Source organism: Martes martes, assembly GCF_963455335.1.
Source record: "Martes martes genome assembly, chromosome: 10".
In the NCBI taxonomy this organism is placed as follows: Eukaryota; Metazoa; Chordata; class Mammalia; order Carnivora; family Mustelidae; genus Martes; species Martes martes.
In genome coordinates, this window is record NC_137898.1 from 15,562,415 (window position 1) to 15,579,650 (window position 17,236).

Here is a 17,236-nt window from a genome sequence, read left to right on the forward strand (position 1 = left end):
AATTTTCACAAAGTATCATGATGGAAAAACAACAACAACAACAAAAAAAACCTATGGACAATTTTATTATTATTATTATTTTTATAAAATGCTGTAAGTTTTCCACCTCTATGACCTTTTCCAATTAACACATCCTCTTTAGGAGCTATTACTTATCAGTAGCAGCATGGTAGAAAATGTTTGAAGTTTATCGTCCCAAAAATATGGGTTGTCAGTGGATTACTACTAATTAAGAGTGTGTAAACCTATGATTAACTCATCTCTCTGCCTTATGAAAACTGTATATCACAGCATCTAAAAATGGATTGATCTATGTATTGGCTGTTTTATCAGATCTAGTGGTTTTAAACTAGAGAATAGGACATTTGAAGCCCTATAAATGGAATTACAAAAGTAGAATTGACTCATTCAATCAGTTATGGGTCTCCTCTCTGTGAATTTGTGAAATTGAATAACATATTATGGAAAATATTTTTTAGGGAATCATGACTCAAATAGAAGCTGGGGCAGATGGCCTATAATGACTATCTCGGTATTTTACATAAATAGAGGACACCGTATCAAAAGGCTTTATGTATTCTCACTCGTGAACTTCAATCCTCATCATTCCTTTGCCTTCTTAGTCACTCTACATCACATCCTTCTCACCTATCCCCAGGGACCGGTGGCAAATAGCTATTTCCAAAGGCAATATTATCAGGGCCAAGGGGAAGTCTTTAAATAGGGTACCATAGGAGGCTCCAACACCTTTCTTCCCACAGACACACCAAATGAATAGCTACACATGGTACAGTTCCCTCTGAAAGAGATCAAGAAACTGAGTGACTCCCACACATCAGAGAAGTTAGCAAAAGCAGGTACAAATGTAGGTCTTTTGTTAAAAGGATGTGGTATGACACAAACTTTCAAAAAGTGGGAGAAACCTGTACAATGTTACATGTCAATTGTATCTCAGTAAAACTAGGAAATAATACACTCATGGAAATACATAAATGAAAAGACACACACACACATAATTTTTTTTTAATGAGAGTATCTTTTTTTTTTTTAAAGATTTTATTTATTTATTTGGCAGACAGAGATCACAAGTAGGCAGAGAGGCAGGTAGAGGGAGAGGGGGTTAGCAGGCTCCCTGCTCCCTGCTGAGCAGAGAGCCCGACTCGGGGCTCGATCCCAGGACCCTGGGATCATGACCCAAGCCGAAGGCAGAGGCTTTAACCCACTGAGCCACCCAGGTGCCCCTTTAATGAGAGTATCTTATAGACTTTTGAATTTTATTTTCTTAGTGGGTAATTTATCTCATTATTTCTAGATTTCACACTTTCCTCTCCAGTATGCTACATCTTTTTTTCCTAATGTACACCTCAAAAATCCCAAGACCTATGATAACAGCTTGTTATTTTTCTTTTATTTTTCATCATGCCCATTCATTAGTAAATATATGATCATCACTTGCTTTTCAGAAAATAGTGTATATATAATTCATCACACGTTAAATTTCCCAATTAACTGTAGTCTTTTGCAAAGCCTTCTGCACCAACGTAAAGGACTCTAATGTATTCCTTTTTAATGATTATATAATGTTCCACATCATGGAACTATGTTAATCCATTTATTTATTCCCCTATTCCGGAGCATTTCTTTGTTTCTAATTTGATTACTATTAACTTTGTTAAAAAATATAATTGTAAAAAACTATATGCCTCTTGAAAGCTATTCCCAGAAAGATAATTATTTTTTCTGTACTGTATTCATCAAAGCAGTCAAAGGGCAGCCCAATTTAATGGGAGAGGGGAAAGACATCATGGGAAAAATGTCAGAGAATTTGAAACCATCTTTAATTAGACACAACTACCATCAGTCAGTAGGAGAACCTTGAAAATTCTCATTTTCCTATTCTTTTGTTATTAGCTTTTCATATATTTAAATTAAATACATAAGTATGTGTGAATGAATTTTTCTTATTCCTTGCAAGCACACACAGAACAAAATGCACTGATGGAAGAGATACTTGAATTTCACATTGCAGAAAGGAAGGGTAGATGAAGTTTATACCAGTCAGGTCGGTGGGAAGGATGGGTTAGCTCTGGTTACTGCTGATGGTCATCAACGGTCCCAGGGACCAAAAGGGCAGGAAAAGGTTCAGAGATCATTGAATATTACATCATAACTGTTGGAAGGGATTTGGAGAGGACATAAAATTATACTCCAATACTTCTCAACTTTGTAAAAATTGAAATAAAAGCCAAGAAAAATTTTAAGAAATGAATAGAATTTTATTTTTTCTTAAACCCTCTTCCATGCACACATATATGCTCTATATTAGTTGAAACACTGTGCAAACCTCTTTATTTCAAATATTTGTCCACCACCCATGAGCCTATCCACCTAAGAGACTTCAGAACAAAGATTCAATTAGACATTAATTGTACCAGTGCTGGTGCTAGGGCTGCAGGATATACAGAAATTAGCTCAGCGCAGCTATTATTACTAAAGAACTTACAATGTAGACACATATCTAAATAAAAGAAAGATAATGCAAGAGAAAGTGCCATGCATGGTGGATATGATAGTCATAAATAATTGAAATCCGGTTAGATGATGTGGTTGAAGGAATGGAATGACGCATACTTAATGAAAAAAAAGTGTGTTAACATAACCACTAAAGAATCGTTATGTTTCTAAGTGCGAAGGTGAAAGACTTTGTTTCGGAAATAAAGGAAACAGGATACAAATAAGGGCAAGCAATAATTAACAGGAAATAATCATTTTATTTAATAGACTTACTAATGTAATAAATTTAACAGAATAGATAATAGTTAACAGATAAAATAGTTAAGTAGAAAGTCTATTTGAGTTTCATTAGAAGTCTGCTCTGACTGGAGGAAGATGGTATGGACTCAGTGTAGCAATGAATCATACTATAAAAATCATTTCATCTTCCTAAAGATGATTATTTGGTGCAAGTGCAAAGGATTGAAATTCAGCCTTTGCTGAAATTGTTGCAACGTTCATGAGGGAAAACACAGAACTAGACATCTAATTAATCAGATTTGTATAGTACAGATTGTGAGGGCAAAGGCGTGAGAGACTTCAGTCCCAAATGACACTGAGTGAAAATAAAATGCAACCTGTCTGTATTGTTCAGCTGCTAGGGACAAGCACAGAAGGATTTGTCCATCACAGGTAGGTTTCTGAATCAGTAAATTTAAAGTCAAGAAAAAAATGCTTACATTTGGAAAAATGAGGAATCAAATATTTTTAAAAAATAAATGTTTTTTTTTCTTTTTTTTACTTATTTCACTTATTTTTTTTTTTTACTTATTTCCTTTGGTTAATAGTTTGCAATCTAATGGCAAAAAAGGAGGTATTTCTAATTTAAGTAGGGTGAATCAGATTCATTTTGATTAGTAAATAAATGGTTTTACTTATTTATATCCTAATCATATTTAAAAAAGAAAAACGCTAGGTTTTTTAATGATTGCAAAAGGGTATATAGAAAGTTAAGCTTTTTTTCTTTTTTTTTTTTACCTGTAATAGTGGAGCTACCAAAACACAAATGCTAATTTGTATAAATTCAACCACCTAGGAACCACAAATATTGTATTTATTCAAATCTGAAACAAAATCAGATCACCCATATTCCAGTTTTCACCAACAGAAAGACAGGTACATGCAAACACACACACACACACACACACACACACACACACACACACACAAGGCTATAAAAGATATATTTATTACTCTTGTTCCCACCTCTATTTTTAATAAACAAGTCAGGTTTAAAATCCAAAGAAATGGAAGTATATGTGTTAAATACTGTAGTTCTCACTTGTTTTAAGTATTCTTTTTTTTTTTTTTTTTTTACTGACCAAGAGAAACATCCTTTGGCATCAGGTCAGTCCTGAATGTAAGTAATAAAAATGTGGCAAAGTAGTAATATATTACTAGAGAAAAGTTTATTAAAATATATCTAAAGTCTCAAAAAATATTAAAAACAGTGTGGATGGGAACTGTCACAAACATATATCACTTATTATTATTAAATCAGAGAGATGTTTATTGTTTCTGAACTTAATACAGAGGCTTAAACAGATCATGATTCTTGAAGAACTCAGTAAGTGTAATCACTTTATGGTCAATTAGATATCTATTTTTAAAATATAAGAATGCATATTCCAAACTTGTTTTTAATTGAAGTATTTCTTTCATGTAATATTTGACTTGTAATGAGCTTTTGTTCATGATTGCCCACTGGGATAAAGCAATGCAGGTGAGCCCAGATCATATACCTTACGGACGATCTCCAAATTTGGAATCAGACTTTCTCTGAGTCCTATCTCAAACACTGTAACTTTTGTCATAAACGTAACAGTGAAACTTGTCTGGACTGTCTGAGGAATAAGACCATAAAGAATAGGATATACTGAAATAAATCCTTTTTGCTTTACAGATGGTACTTTTCTGAGTGTCCAGAAGACTTAGAACTTTGGTCTACCATTTCTTGATCATTTCTGTAGCATTTTGGAAAAATTAAGAGGAATGGATGGAAAAAATTGCTCTTCTGTGAATGAATTCTTTCTCTTGGGAATTAGCAATGACCCGGGAGTTACAATGATCCTGTTCATCACATTTCTTATCGTCTATCTTATCATTCTTGTTGCAAACCTGGGGATGATCATTTTAATTAGAATGGATTCCCAGCTGAACACACCCATGTATTTTTTCCTCAGCCACCTCTCCTTCAGTGACCTCTGTTACTCTACAGCAGTTGGACCCAGGATGCTGGTAGGCTTCATTGCCAAGAACAAGTCAATTCCCTTCCATGGCTGTGCTCTGCAATGGTTGGTGTTCTGTACTTTTGTAGATTCTGAGTGTCTGCTGCTGGCAGTGATGGCCTTTGACCGGTACAAAGCCATTAGCGACCCCTTGCTCTACACAGTCAGCATGTCCAGCAGACTGCGTTCCTTGCTCATGGCTGGGGTTTACATGGTGGCAATTGTGGATGCTTCAGTAAATACCATACTCACATTCCGGTTGTGTTTCTGTGGGTCTAACGTGATCAACCATTTCTTCTGTGATCTCCCACCTCTCCTGGTGTTGTCTTGCTCAGACATACAGGTTAATGAGTTAGTGATATTCACCATTTTTGGCTTCATTGAACTGATTACTCTTTCAGGGCTGTTTGTGTCTTACTGCTATATCATCCTCGCGGTGATAAAGATCCGCTTTGCTGAGGGGAGGTTCAAAGCTTTCTCCACCTGCACCTCCCACCTAACTGCTGTTGCGATTTTCCAGGGAACTCTGCTCTTTATGTATTTCCGGCCGAGTTCTTCCTACTCTCTTGATCAAGACAAAATTATTTCATTGTTTTACTCCCTCGTGATTCCCATGCTAAACCCTCTGATTTATAGCCTACGGAACAAGGATGTGAAAGATGCCCTGAAAAACCTTAAAAGTAAAAAGTGGTTTCATTGAAAACATGCATGTATGTATTTTTTCTCCCAATCTTACACTATAATTCATGGAAATCAAAATCGTTTCGACTACTGTGGTGTGATTCAATGAGTATTTATACATTTACCAGTCATGCCATAATATATCATTCCCTAAGTACTCCATGATTCATTTTATGTCTTGAATTTGTATTTGGTACTCCTTATTTGTGGGAAATTTCTAGACTCCTACTTTGCAAAATTTCTTTTCCTCAATCTTTCATTTGTGCATGAACTGGATTTTCTAAATGTTCTTGAGTGTTTTCTAAGTATCTTTTTGTGTTCTGAATTTCATGATGAATCTGGCAGTTTATTTACTAATAAATATTACTGTCTAATGTAAATTATAATTTAATTAAGTAACACTAAATTATTTATAAGGAACTATAATTACCCATAATGTAAAAAAAAGAATATTAGATAGTATAAACCCAAAGTATGTTGTTCAAATCCAGTGAAAGAAATTGTTGTTTGAGTTGACAAGTTTACTTGTTTATGAAAAAATAGAATTGTTTTTAAGAGCAAAGCTGGGGGCACCTAGGTGGCTCATTCTGTTGGGCATCTGACTCCTGGTTTTAGTTCAGATCATGATCTCAGGATGGTGAGGTTGAGCTCTGCATTGGGCTCTGTGGTCAGCACAGAGTCCACTTGAGTTTCTCTCCTCCTTTTTGCCTCTCCTCGTACATGATCTCTCTCTCACTCAAATAAATTTTTAAAAAATCACAAAAAAGTAAAGATTAATGCTGTTTTCATGCAAGAATGAAATATGTCTTCTAGGATTTTGTTACCTCATCTGTTTTCACTTATAATAACTCAGTAGCTCAACTGCTCAGGGGGCTTGTTAACTAAAAACACATGAAGATCAACTTTGGCAAAGGGGCACTTAGACCATAAGTACTGAGACTTGTGAGGACTCCCTGAGAGTGTACTGTCTGGACAAGGCTACAGTATGCATCTCTGTATTTACTGCAGTGCTATTTATAATAAACAAGATATGAAAGCAAGCCAGTGTCCATTCATAGACAAACAGATAAAGAAGGTGTGGGATGGATATAGATACATGAAGTGGAATATTATTCAATCATATAACAGAATGACATCTTGCCATTTGCAGACATGGACAGACCTAGAGGATTTTATGCTAAGTGAAATAAGTCAGACAGAGAAAGACAAATACCATATGAATTCACTTACACGTGGAATCTAAAAAAAACAAGCAAACAAACAAACAAAAAAACACAAATGAATAAACAAGCAAACAAAAAGCAGAAATACACAAAACAAACTACTGTTTCCCAAAGGGGTTGTGGGTTGAGGAGGTGGGCAACATTGGTGAAGGGGATTAAGAGGCACAAACTTCCAGTTATAAACTATGTCACAGAGATTGAAAAGTACAGTATAGATAATATAGTCAATAAAATTACAGTAACACTGTTGACAACAGATGAGGAACACACTTACAGTGAGCCCTGAGTAATGTGTAGAATCACTCTGTTGCACACCCAAGCCCATTGTAAATTGCATGTCGACTATACTTAGCTCTCCAATGACCTTGGAGCAATTAGCTCCTGCCTGGTAAAGGTGACTCTTCTACTAGCAGTGGTGGTAGCAGAGAGCCAGGTAGCAGCCTGTGAAGATCATCCTGCTCATCAGCTGGTTTAGTCATTCCCTAGCAACGCCCTCTAGCAGTAGGGGGCTTTTATTTTTGCCCTGGGAGCTGGACATCAGCTCTGGGTTCACTAAACCATCTCTCCTGGGTACCAGCTCCTATAAAAGTCTACTTCGACTAAATCTGGACTTCATTCCTTCCCCTGCCTGGAGCCATAGTGCTATTACTCTATCATTGACTGGAGTATGTAATTCCTTTATTGTTTTATTAAAAGACATTGTTGTATGTGCTATAGGCTAGGAAAGTTCCCACAATGGACTTGTGTGTGTGCAAAGACAAACTAATACTCTGAGCATTAATTTGCCTCCCAAAACAAAACAGAAGTTAAAAAGTACTTCTTGCAAATGCAGACAGTTAATATGGGATCTAAAAGATAAGTAGGGAATAGCCAGATGGGTGCAGGTAGGTAGAGAAAGCATTCTGTGCTGACGGATCAGCAATTAGAGGGTCCTGCGGGAGGCAGGGCCAAGTCCTCTGTGGAATTTAAAGACAACCCATGTGGCTGGATTATAGTGCTGCAATTCACAGCTCAGTCATTTCCTCCACAGGTGTTCCTTCCCTCCAGCACTTACTAAGCTTGGTTCACATATCACCCTGTGCCTGAGAGCATTGTCGAATCCATGACAGTTTCCTAAATCATTTCCCTCAGTGTCGGGTGATGGATACTCAGAGTTTAACGACTGTGCATTTTTATCTCATTACTCAACACCACCATACCATCCAGGTAAAGAAAGAAAGGAATATCAAAAAAAGTCAATTTTTATTAAATTCATGGAAGCAAAATAAAACACTGGGTTCAATTATATGCCTCAAATATATTTTTGTGTCATATATGTAAGAACATAAAGTTAGTTGTGGGTGCTATGTGTAAGGGAAGGTGAAAGACATACAAATTATTTGGAAAATAATGTTACCAAAGAGCTCTTATTTGGGTGTTTACGAGGTATTTGACGACTTGATTTGGCTCTGCTCCGGTTTGCTGATGATCAAATTGAGACAGGGGAACCTGAAGGGAACCTGTAAGAGAAAAAGCTGGACATCTTTTCGTTTGTTTTTTTCCTGACTTCTATTCTTCTAGCCCCTACAACCCACCCCACTCTCCACATGCCTGGTAATGTGAATAGCATATGTCTTCCTTGTAAGGGACACAGACGTAGAGATGTCACTGGAGTCTGCCAGCACAGGAAATGATATATAGAGAATGACTGAGCAGAGCCATCATGTGTCTATTCCAGACCACGGTCCCTATCTCAGGGCCAAGACCCCTGGCTTCAGGGAATGACTGACTTAGGAAAAACACCCTAGACTCCATCGTTCTGACCAGTTCCTGTTGCCTGAGAAGACACGTGCACCAGACCACAATCGCCAGTAAAAACCCCACACCCTGAAGACAAGGCTCCCTTTTTCCTTTTCCAAGTCTCCTGGATGCTCCATCTGTATCTCTCTATATATATCTTCAATAAAGTCTGCTTTTACCTCCTGCTGGCTCAGGTTTGGTTTCTATCCTGTGAGAAACCAAGGATTCCCTTGGCTGATCCTACAGGATCTTCTGGGTGCTTGGAGGCAGTCTGCCTGCATCAAAAATCACTGCAGTGTCTTGTTTAGTAAACAGGGATAAGGACATGCATTTGGAGGACCACACAAAAATATGGGGCACTTTTGGGATGCCTGGCTGGCTCAGTCGATTAAGCGTCTGACTCTTGGTTTCAGCTCAGGTTGTGATCTCATGGGTCACGGGATCGAGCCCAACATCTGGCCCGTGATCAGCACAGAGTTGCTTGGGATTCACTCTCTTCCTCTCCCTCAGCACCCACCCCCAACAATGGATAAATAAAACTTAAAAAAAAAAAATAAAAGGAATACAGGGCACTCTTAAATGGTTGCTACAATTGTACAAGCTAAAATTCATTCAATGTCTAAGGCTACTTAGGTGCCATTGTAGAAGGTTTTGGTGAAAATCTTTCAGATTGCCAGTAAAGCCCAAGGGGGACAATGAGACTCCTCTGTTGTCTTGGGTGAAATTCTTTCAGCGATTCTGAGACATAGTAGCAGGAGGTATAGAAGTGGGAAAACAAACAAACAAACAAACAAATGGGGGATGTTTCTGTTTCCTTTTGTCAAAATATCCTCTCAATTAGCCAATAGTATCTGGACTTTTCTTTTTTTAATTTTATTTATTTGACAGAGAGAGAGAGAGAGAGAGCTCTAAAAAGGGGGGAGTGGGAGAGGGAGAAGCAGGCTCCCCACTGAGCATGGAGCCCAAAGTGGGGCACAATCCCAGGACCCCAGGATCATGACCTGAGCTGAAGGCAGATGTTTAACCGACTGAGCCACCCAGGTGTTCCATATTTGGACATTTTACCTATAAATTAGGTGCTGTCATAAAGAACAACATGACAGGAACATAATTTAATCAGACTGAAGTTGAAGTACAGATGGGTGTCAATGTTAGAAGCATAAAGAAGCCCAGTTTCTAGCACATTGCTTTTCCCGAAGACAACTGGAATGCATTTAAGCTCAGATTTGATCTGCATCTTGGCTCCTATAAGCAAGTCTTAGTCTAATGTGTGAACTAAAACGAAGGATATGAAGTGTATTAAATGAGGCATTTTAAGTTCAATAAGAGTGTCAGAAATGGAATAGACTGATCTATAAAATTCGTGAAATCCCTGTGCCTAAGTTTGTGAGAGTGGAAGACAAGTAACCACTTCTGGAAACTAGGGAATTCAAGACCGAAATAGGAGGTTGGGCTAATGACCTGCACAAGTTCATTACAGAAATCTCTCTTGACTTTACAGAGAAATTCAGAGAAAGTTAAATCAAAATAAATTATGTTAATTTAAATAATCCAGTCCCCCTCATTCCCTTCACTGTATATATCCATAACTCATATGCTTCTCATAGTGTACCTGCTACCAGTTGGTGGCAGATATAACTGTCCCAGTAAGACATTATCAATGTCTGCATGTACTGAGTCATTAATATAGGTCCATGCTTTCATCTTAGTTCGTTACCTCTGCAAAGGCACTGACATCTTTAAACATAGGCATAGCCAGTGTATCCAGAGTAAGTTATATGCATAATGATACAAGCAATTAGTTCCATACTGTGGAAAGCTGGTTAGTAAAATTTGCTAACACAGCACTAATACTCACTACTTTGCTAAGTGTGTGGTTTTTTAAAAAAAGAGATTTATTATATTTATTTTGAGAAAGAGAGAGAGCAGGCGAACAGAAGGAGAGAGCAGACACAGTGGTATAGGGAGACTCAAGCAGACTGCCCAGTGAGGGCAGAGGTGGAGATGGGGGTCAATCTCAGGACGCTGAGATTATGACTCTGAGACCACGACCTGAGTCGAAATCAAGAGCCCCTTGTTTAACCAGTTGAGCCATTTAAGATCTAGTGTCTTAGTGACTCTGAAGTATCTCACACAGTATTGTAACTATAATCACAATATTGTGCATTAGGTCTTCAGAATTTAGTCCCTTATCTTTTAAAAGATTTTATTTATTTATTTGACAGAAAGAGAGCACTAGCAGTGGAGCAGTAGAGGGAAAGGGAGAAGCAGGCTCCCCACTGAGCAGGGAGCCTGATGAAGGGCTCAATCCCAGGACCCTGAGATCATGACCTGAGTCAAAGGCAGCCACCCAGACACCCCAAGAATTTAGTCATCTTATAACTGCAAGTCTGTACCCTTTGACCAACATCTCCGAATTTCCCCACCCAATTCTTGCCCTGGTAACCAACATTCTACACTCTACAAGTTTCTGTGAGTTTGGCTTTTTTGGATTAGACATATAAGTCATTATCATATGGGTGTCTCTCTTTTTTGGTCTGGCTCACTGAACATAATGCCCTGCAGTTCATTACACTATAGTCAGGAAACTATTATGGGCAAATTCATTAAGTCTTAAGAACATAATGCAATGAAAGCCCGGAATTTTACAGATTACATCTGGATCTCACTTTCAGTGTCTGTATAATGAGGTTAGCAAAGACAGCTCAGGAAACACAAGATAATATCAGAAATATATGATGGTATATATGGGTAAGTTAAATAATACATGAAAACCACAGATCTCCGTATTTTTTGCATCACCAACCTATTGGTGAATAAAGAGGTATTTAAAGGCACATTTATAGAAAACAGAGTAGAGACATTTTATAGGGCAGAATAATGGCAACATAGTATTTAGCTCTCAGTCCCAATGAGGAAGTCCAAATAAGTCAGTGACCCAACAAGGGTAACCAGGATACAAGAAGGTGGAGCATACATTAATATCTGTATCAAAGGGATTTGGGTAGACACCAAACTCACACTTCAGTATCTCTCAGTTCTCAAAGTGCTGCCACAAATAATAGCACACAAAACTTCTTTTTAAATAAATAGAAGTTGGCTTTGTTTTAAGAGCATTGCTACATTTTTTAAATAAAAGTTCATCCCATGGGGTGCTTGGGTGCCTTAGTCAGTTAAGCATCCGACTTTGACTCAGGTCATGACCCCAGGGCCCTGATATGGAGCCCCATGTGGAGAATCCCTGCTCAATAGGGAATCTGCTTACCCCGCTCCTTTTGACCCTCCCCTACTTGTGCTCTCTCTTTGTCAAATAAATAAATAAAATCTTAAAAATAGGGGCGCCTGGGTGGCTCAGTGGGTTAAAGCCTCTGCCTTCGGCTCAGGTCATGATCCCAGGGTCCTGGGATCGAGTCCCGCATCGGGCTCTCTGCTCGGCAGGGAGCCTGCTTCCCCCTCCTCTCTCTGCCTGCCTCTCTGCCTACTTGTGATCTGTCTCTCTGTCAAATAAATAAATAAAATCTTTAAAAAAAAAAAAAAAAATCTTAAAAATAAATAGAAGTTCATCCTTATACATGTGAACTATAGAAGTAGAAAGGTGGTGGGACACCTGGATGGCTCAGTGGGTTAAATAAAGCCTCTGCCTTCGGCTCAGGTCATGATCTCAGGGTCCTGGGATCGAGCCCCACATCGGACTCTCTGCTCAGTGGGAAGCCTGCTTCCCCCTCTCTCTCTTCCTGTCTTTCTGCCTACTTGTGATCTCTCTCTGTCAAATAAATAAAATAAAATCTTAAAAAAAAAAAAGAAGTAGAAAGGTGGTTTATTTCTCCCCTTTGTTGAACATCTACTAACAACAGGAAAATATTTAATACCACACATTTACTGAATCATCACTCATGCATATTCTTTACTATGGATTGTAGGAGTGTAGAAAGACAAATATAAGTAGGTAAAACAAATAATTTGGTAAAGAATGTACTAGGCATAGATGTTTTACAGTGGAAAGAGAGTGGCATATGCTTCTGAAAGCAGCAAATTAGTCTCCCAGATGAAAAGTACACTCTCTGTACCAGGAAGTGGCATTCTTATGACCAGAGAGAGGAAATTCAGGGCTAAGAAAGCTGTATAAATAAAAACTTTATTAATTCCTCACTAATTTATTGCCCCAAGGACAAACCTCTTTGTCTTGTCAGTTCTTCACAAATTTATCATTTCCTGTCTAAAAGGTATAAAAGCTGACTGATTTGGTCACTTCTTTGAGTCTCACATTTTTTTATGGGCTCACATATGTATGAAATGAAATTTGTTTTCTCCTATTAATCTGTCTTATGTCAATTTAATTATGAGGCTGCTGAAAGAACCTACAAGAAGGGAAAAGTTTTGCACCTCTATACAGTAAAAAAAACATTGAAGTGGTTGACATGTACTTAAGAGAAAGGAAACAAACAATGACTAATGAAAAAAGCAGTATGTCCGATTATCTTACTTCTCAATGGGAGGTAAAGGGGATGTTTCAGAAATGGAAGAAACAGAGTGAACAATGAGAAGGCAATACAGATTATTAAGCAGAACATCTATTTGAATTTAATTAGACATCTGGTTTCACTGGAAGAGTGTGTAGATTCATGGCCATGAGCATAGCCTTAGGATAAATTCTCGTAAATTGCTGACATTGATCGGTTTGGTAGGGACAGAGTGAAGAATTGAAAGGTTAGCATTTAATGCAACAGTCATGGGGGAAAATATAGAAGCAGAAATCTAATTAATCACATTCCCATAACCCAGAGGAGTGAAGGCAGGGTCTTTAGAGATCGAAGTCCCAACAGTCACCAGGTAGAAATAAAATGCTGTTTACTGTCCCTGTGCCAGAAATAAGAACAGAAAGGTGCTCATTTCAGGTAAGTTTCTAAACAACTAAATTAAAAAAATATAGGTCGTAAGACACTTTCCTTTTGGGGGGGGGGCAAAAATGAGGAATCCAATATTAAGGAATTTATAAATGATTCATTTTATACCCGCTTAACTAAGTTAAATAAATTATGCAACCTATCATCCAAACAATCATATTTTTTTATCAGACCTGTGTGGATTTGACCTCATTTGTCATTTGTATAAGGATAGCAAAGGTTCTACTTATTTATATTTTAACCAAGGTCAGTAGGTACACCATCACTTTTTATCACCTTGCAGGTGATATTGGACATGTAAACTTAAGATTGGCTCTAGTTGTATCAAAAGTAAAAGAGATAACACGTTACAAATAAACCCCAGTCCACATAAACCACATATTGTAGTATTTAAGTCTAGAAAAATAAAAATGAGACCACCCGATGCTATGGTTTTCATATATCAATAGACACATATGTACAAAATGTGTATATAAACACAAGAAAGGAGACCATCTATCTCAGAAACATTTATTTTATTTCTTCCTTTTTTAAAAAATATTTTATTTATTTATTTGAGAGCTAGAAAGAGAGTGAAAGCGAGAGCATGAGAAGGGAGAGGGTCAGAGGGAGAAGGAGACTTCCTGCCCAGCAGAGTCCACGTGGAACTCAATCCTGGGACTTCAGGATTGTGATCTGAGGTGAAGGCAGCTGCTCAACTGACTGAGCCACCCAGGCATCCCTCTTCTTCCTTTTTTTTTTTTTTTTTTATTTTAATGGAAAAGACAACTTAAAACCCAAAGATATGCAAATTTATATCTGTTAGTTTGTTGTTTCCCTTCTTTTTATGGCCTCTCTTTGTCTTTCAAGGTTTGTCCGATAGCTTAGGTCAACAATACAAATAGATTCTAAATGCTGTGGCACATCGGTGAGCAGGAGTGATAGAATATTGTACAAAACATGTTCAGGGGCTCCTGGGGGGCTCTGTCAGTTAAGCATCTGCCTTCAGCTCAGGTCATGATCCCTTGGTCCTAAGATCAAACCCCACATGGGGCTGTCTACTCGGTGGAGAGTCTGCTTCTCCCTCTTACTCTCCCTTTCAGCACTCTCTCTCTCTCTCACATAAATAATCTCTAGAAATTGTTCATATTTCGGTAAACACTGAAGTCAGCATACACCAAACACCATAACATAATAATTTTCATGTTTCTTTCTTCCTTCCTCCCTCCCTTCCTTTCCTTTCTTCCTTCCTTCCTCTCTCTCTCTTCTTTCCTTCTTTCTCTTTCTCAACCCCCCTTTTTCCCTTTTTTTTTTTGCCTAACACATATTGTTCAGTATCTACTGACATTTTCTCAACAATTCTGTAGTTTCTTTCATATTATTTTAGATATAGAGTGAACATTCAGTTTATTCAGATCAACTACTTGACACTGGACAACAGAAGCCAAGACAAGTAATACATCTCAGGAATGACATACGTAGTTAGAATCCATGGTTCTTAACTTTCTATCCAAGACATTTTTTTTTAATTTTTCATAACACAACAACGTTTCTTTAAAAGTGACACTCATTGGGTTCTTTCCTGAGGGTAAAGAAGGTAATATAAGACCATGTTTTGTCTTAGAGATAGGGTTTGGGGTATCCAGTAAAGTCAAATCCTGATCTATCACTTGTCTGATCATTTGTGAAATAGTTTAGAACAAGCACAAAGAAGAATGGACAAAGGAAATTGTTCTTCCGTGACTGGATTCATTTTCTTAGGAATTACCAATAACCCTGGGATGAAAGTAACTCTATTCACCACCATTTTGGTTATTTACCTCATTAATCTCCTGGCAAATCTTGGAATGATTATTCTAATTAGAATGGATTCCCAGCTGAACACACCCATGTACTTTTTTCTAAGCCATCTCTCCTTCTGTGACCTCTGTTATTCTACAGCAATTGGACCCAAGATGCTGGTGGATTTATTTGCCCAAAACAAATCAATTCCCATCACGGGCTGTGCTCTGCAATTCTTGATCTTCTGTACTTTTGCAGATTCTGAGTGTCTGCTGCTGGCAGTGATGGCCTTTGACCGGTACAAGGCCATTAGCAATCCCCTGCTCTACACAGCCAGCATGTCCAACAGACTGTGCTCCCTGCTCATGGCTGCGGTTTACATGCTGGGAGCAGCAGATGCCTTGTTACACACGACCTTAACATTCCGCTTATGTTTCTGTGGATCGAATGAGATTAATCATTTCTTCTGTGATGTACCTCCTCTCCTATTGCTGTCTTGTTCAGATACACAGGTCAATGAGTTAGCGATATTCACTGTTTTTGGATTCATTGAACTGAGTACCATTTCAGGAGTGCTTGTCTCTTATTGTTATATAATCTTATCAGTCTTGAAGATCCACTCTGCTGAGGGGAGGTTCAAAGCTTTCTCCACCTGCACCTCCCACCTAACTGCTGTTGCAGTTTTCCAGGGAACCATGCTCTTTATGTATTTCCGGCCGAGTTCTTCCTACTCCCTTGATCAAGACAAAATTACTTCATTGTTCTACACCCTTGTGATTCCCATGTTAAACCCACTGATTTATAGCCTACGGAATAAGGATGTGAAAGGGGCCCTAGAAAAACTGAAAAATAAAATATGGTTTTAAGTATTTATATTCCACGTGTGCACATATACTCTCACACAGAAAGTGATTATTATTTTCATAAAATTACTTAATATGATGTATGAAAATTATAATTTCCTCAAATACTTAAATAAGTATCTGTATTAAAATTCAACCAAGAAAAAGTTACAGTCCCTCTAATTTGTTATGTTTCACTATGTTCTTTAATTTATTTATGAAACTATTTCTTTGTGCAAAACATTCTGGCCATATATTTTGCCAAATATTTACTTGCTTATTTTTCATTTAAGCATAATTACAAGTATACTTGGATTCATTATTGAGTACTCACTAAGTACTTTTTGTTCATTTAGGTACATTGCATTTCATGATAAATCCAGAGGTTTCCAAACTAACGAATCTTATAATCTAGAAGAATAAACAAACATTATAACTAAGCACTCAAATAGTTCATAATAAGTCTTAAAACTTTGATGAAGTAAAAACTAGGGGTTAAGAATCTAGAAATATGAAAAAAAAATCAAGAAGAAATGAAAAAAATCTAGAAAAAAAAGTTAAAAACTAGTGTGCAAAGAAAAGCTTACCTAGATGATGATGTAGTCCCAGGTATTAAAAAAAAAAAAAAAAAAAAAGGCAAGATGGGAAAAGTGAAAGATTCTAGGCAGAGGGTCTGACAGTCACAGAGGTCTTGAGGTGAGCAGTTCTGTCCCTTAGGAATTAAGAAAGTCCAACAGGTATAGGTTATAAAAAACAATGTAAAGTGCCTGGGTCCATTACATCATTGTGCTGAAATTAAGAATTCCTGCATCACTTTCTCAAAGAAGGTTTCCTTCTCATCTTTCCCTCTTCTCAGCTTTGATTAAATGTCCCTTTTTATATTCACAGATAACATCTCCTTTAAGTATTGTTTCAATATTGCTTGGTTTATTAAATCACTGCCTCCAAAATAAGATGGTAAGCCTTCTTTGTTCAAGGACTGAACACCCCATCCCTGTTATCCAAAGTGCCTGCATTGCGCCAAAGACAAGAAATGGCAAAACAATTAACTGAAGGTATGGTATGTGGCTTGAATAAATATATTTTATAATTCTTCAGAAAGTACATAAAATGGTTGTGGTTACTAAAGTAATGGATCTCTACGAAGTTACAAATGAATTATGCCAGAAGTAAAGAGCATTTTTCCACGCACATGCTTGGCATCTGTCAATTTCATCTGTCTGCGCTCTACTTTCTGATGGTTAAAGTACTGAATTAGCTTTCTG

General features: G+C 37.5%; 1 protein-coding gene across 2 annotated transcripts; it reads left to right on the top strand.

Moving 5' to 3' along the window:
* Positions 1-4,545: 4,545 nt before the first annotated feature.
* Positions 4,546-15,995, top strand: LOC308351112 (olfactory receptor-like protein OLF2; the record flags this gene model as incomplete). 2 transcript variants are annotated; one of them, XM_080816593.1, is made up of 2 exons in its annotated part: positions 4,546-4,662; positions 15,180-15,995. In XM_080816593.1, the coding sequence occupies 2 exons, from the start codon at positions 4,546-4,548 to the stop codon at positions 15,993-15,995; spliced, it is 933 nt and encodes a 310-aa protein (XP_080672719.1). The 2 variants fall into 2 exon arrangements, with proteins under 2 accessions (XP_080672719.1, XP_080672718.1); XM_080816592.1 differs by lacking the exon at positions 15,180-15,995 and having other exon boundaries at positions 4,546-5,481.
* Between the last annotated feature and the right edge of the window lie 1,241 nt (positions 15,996-17,236).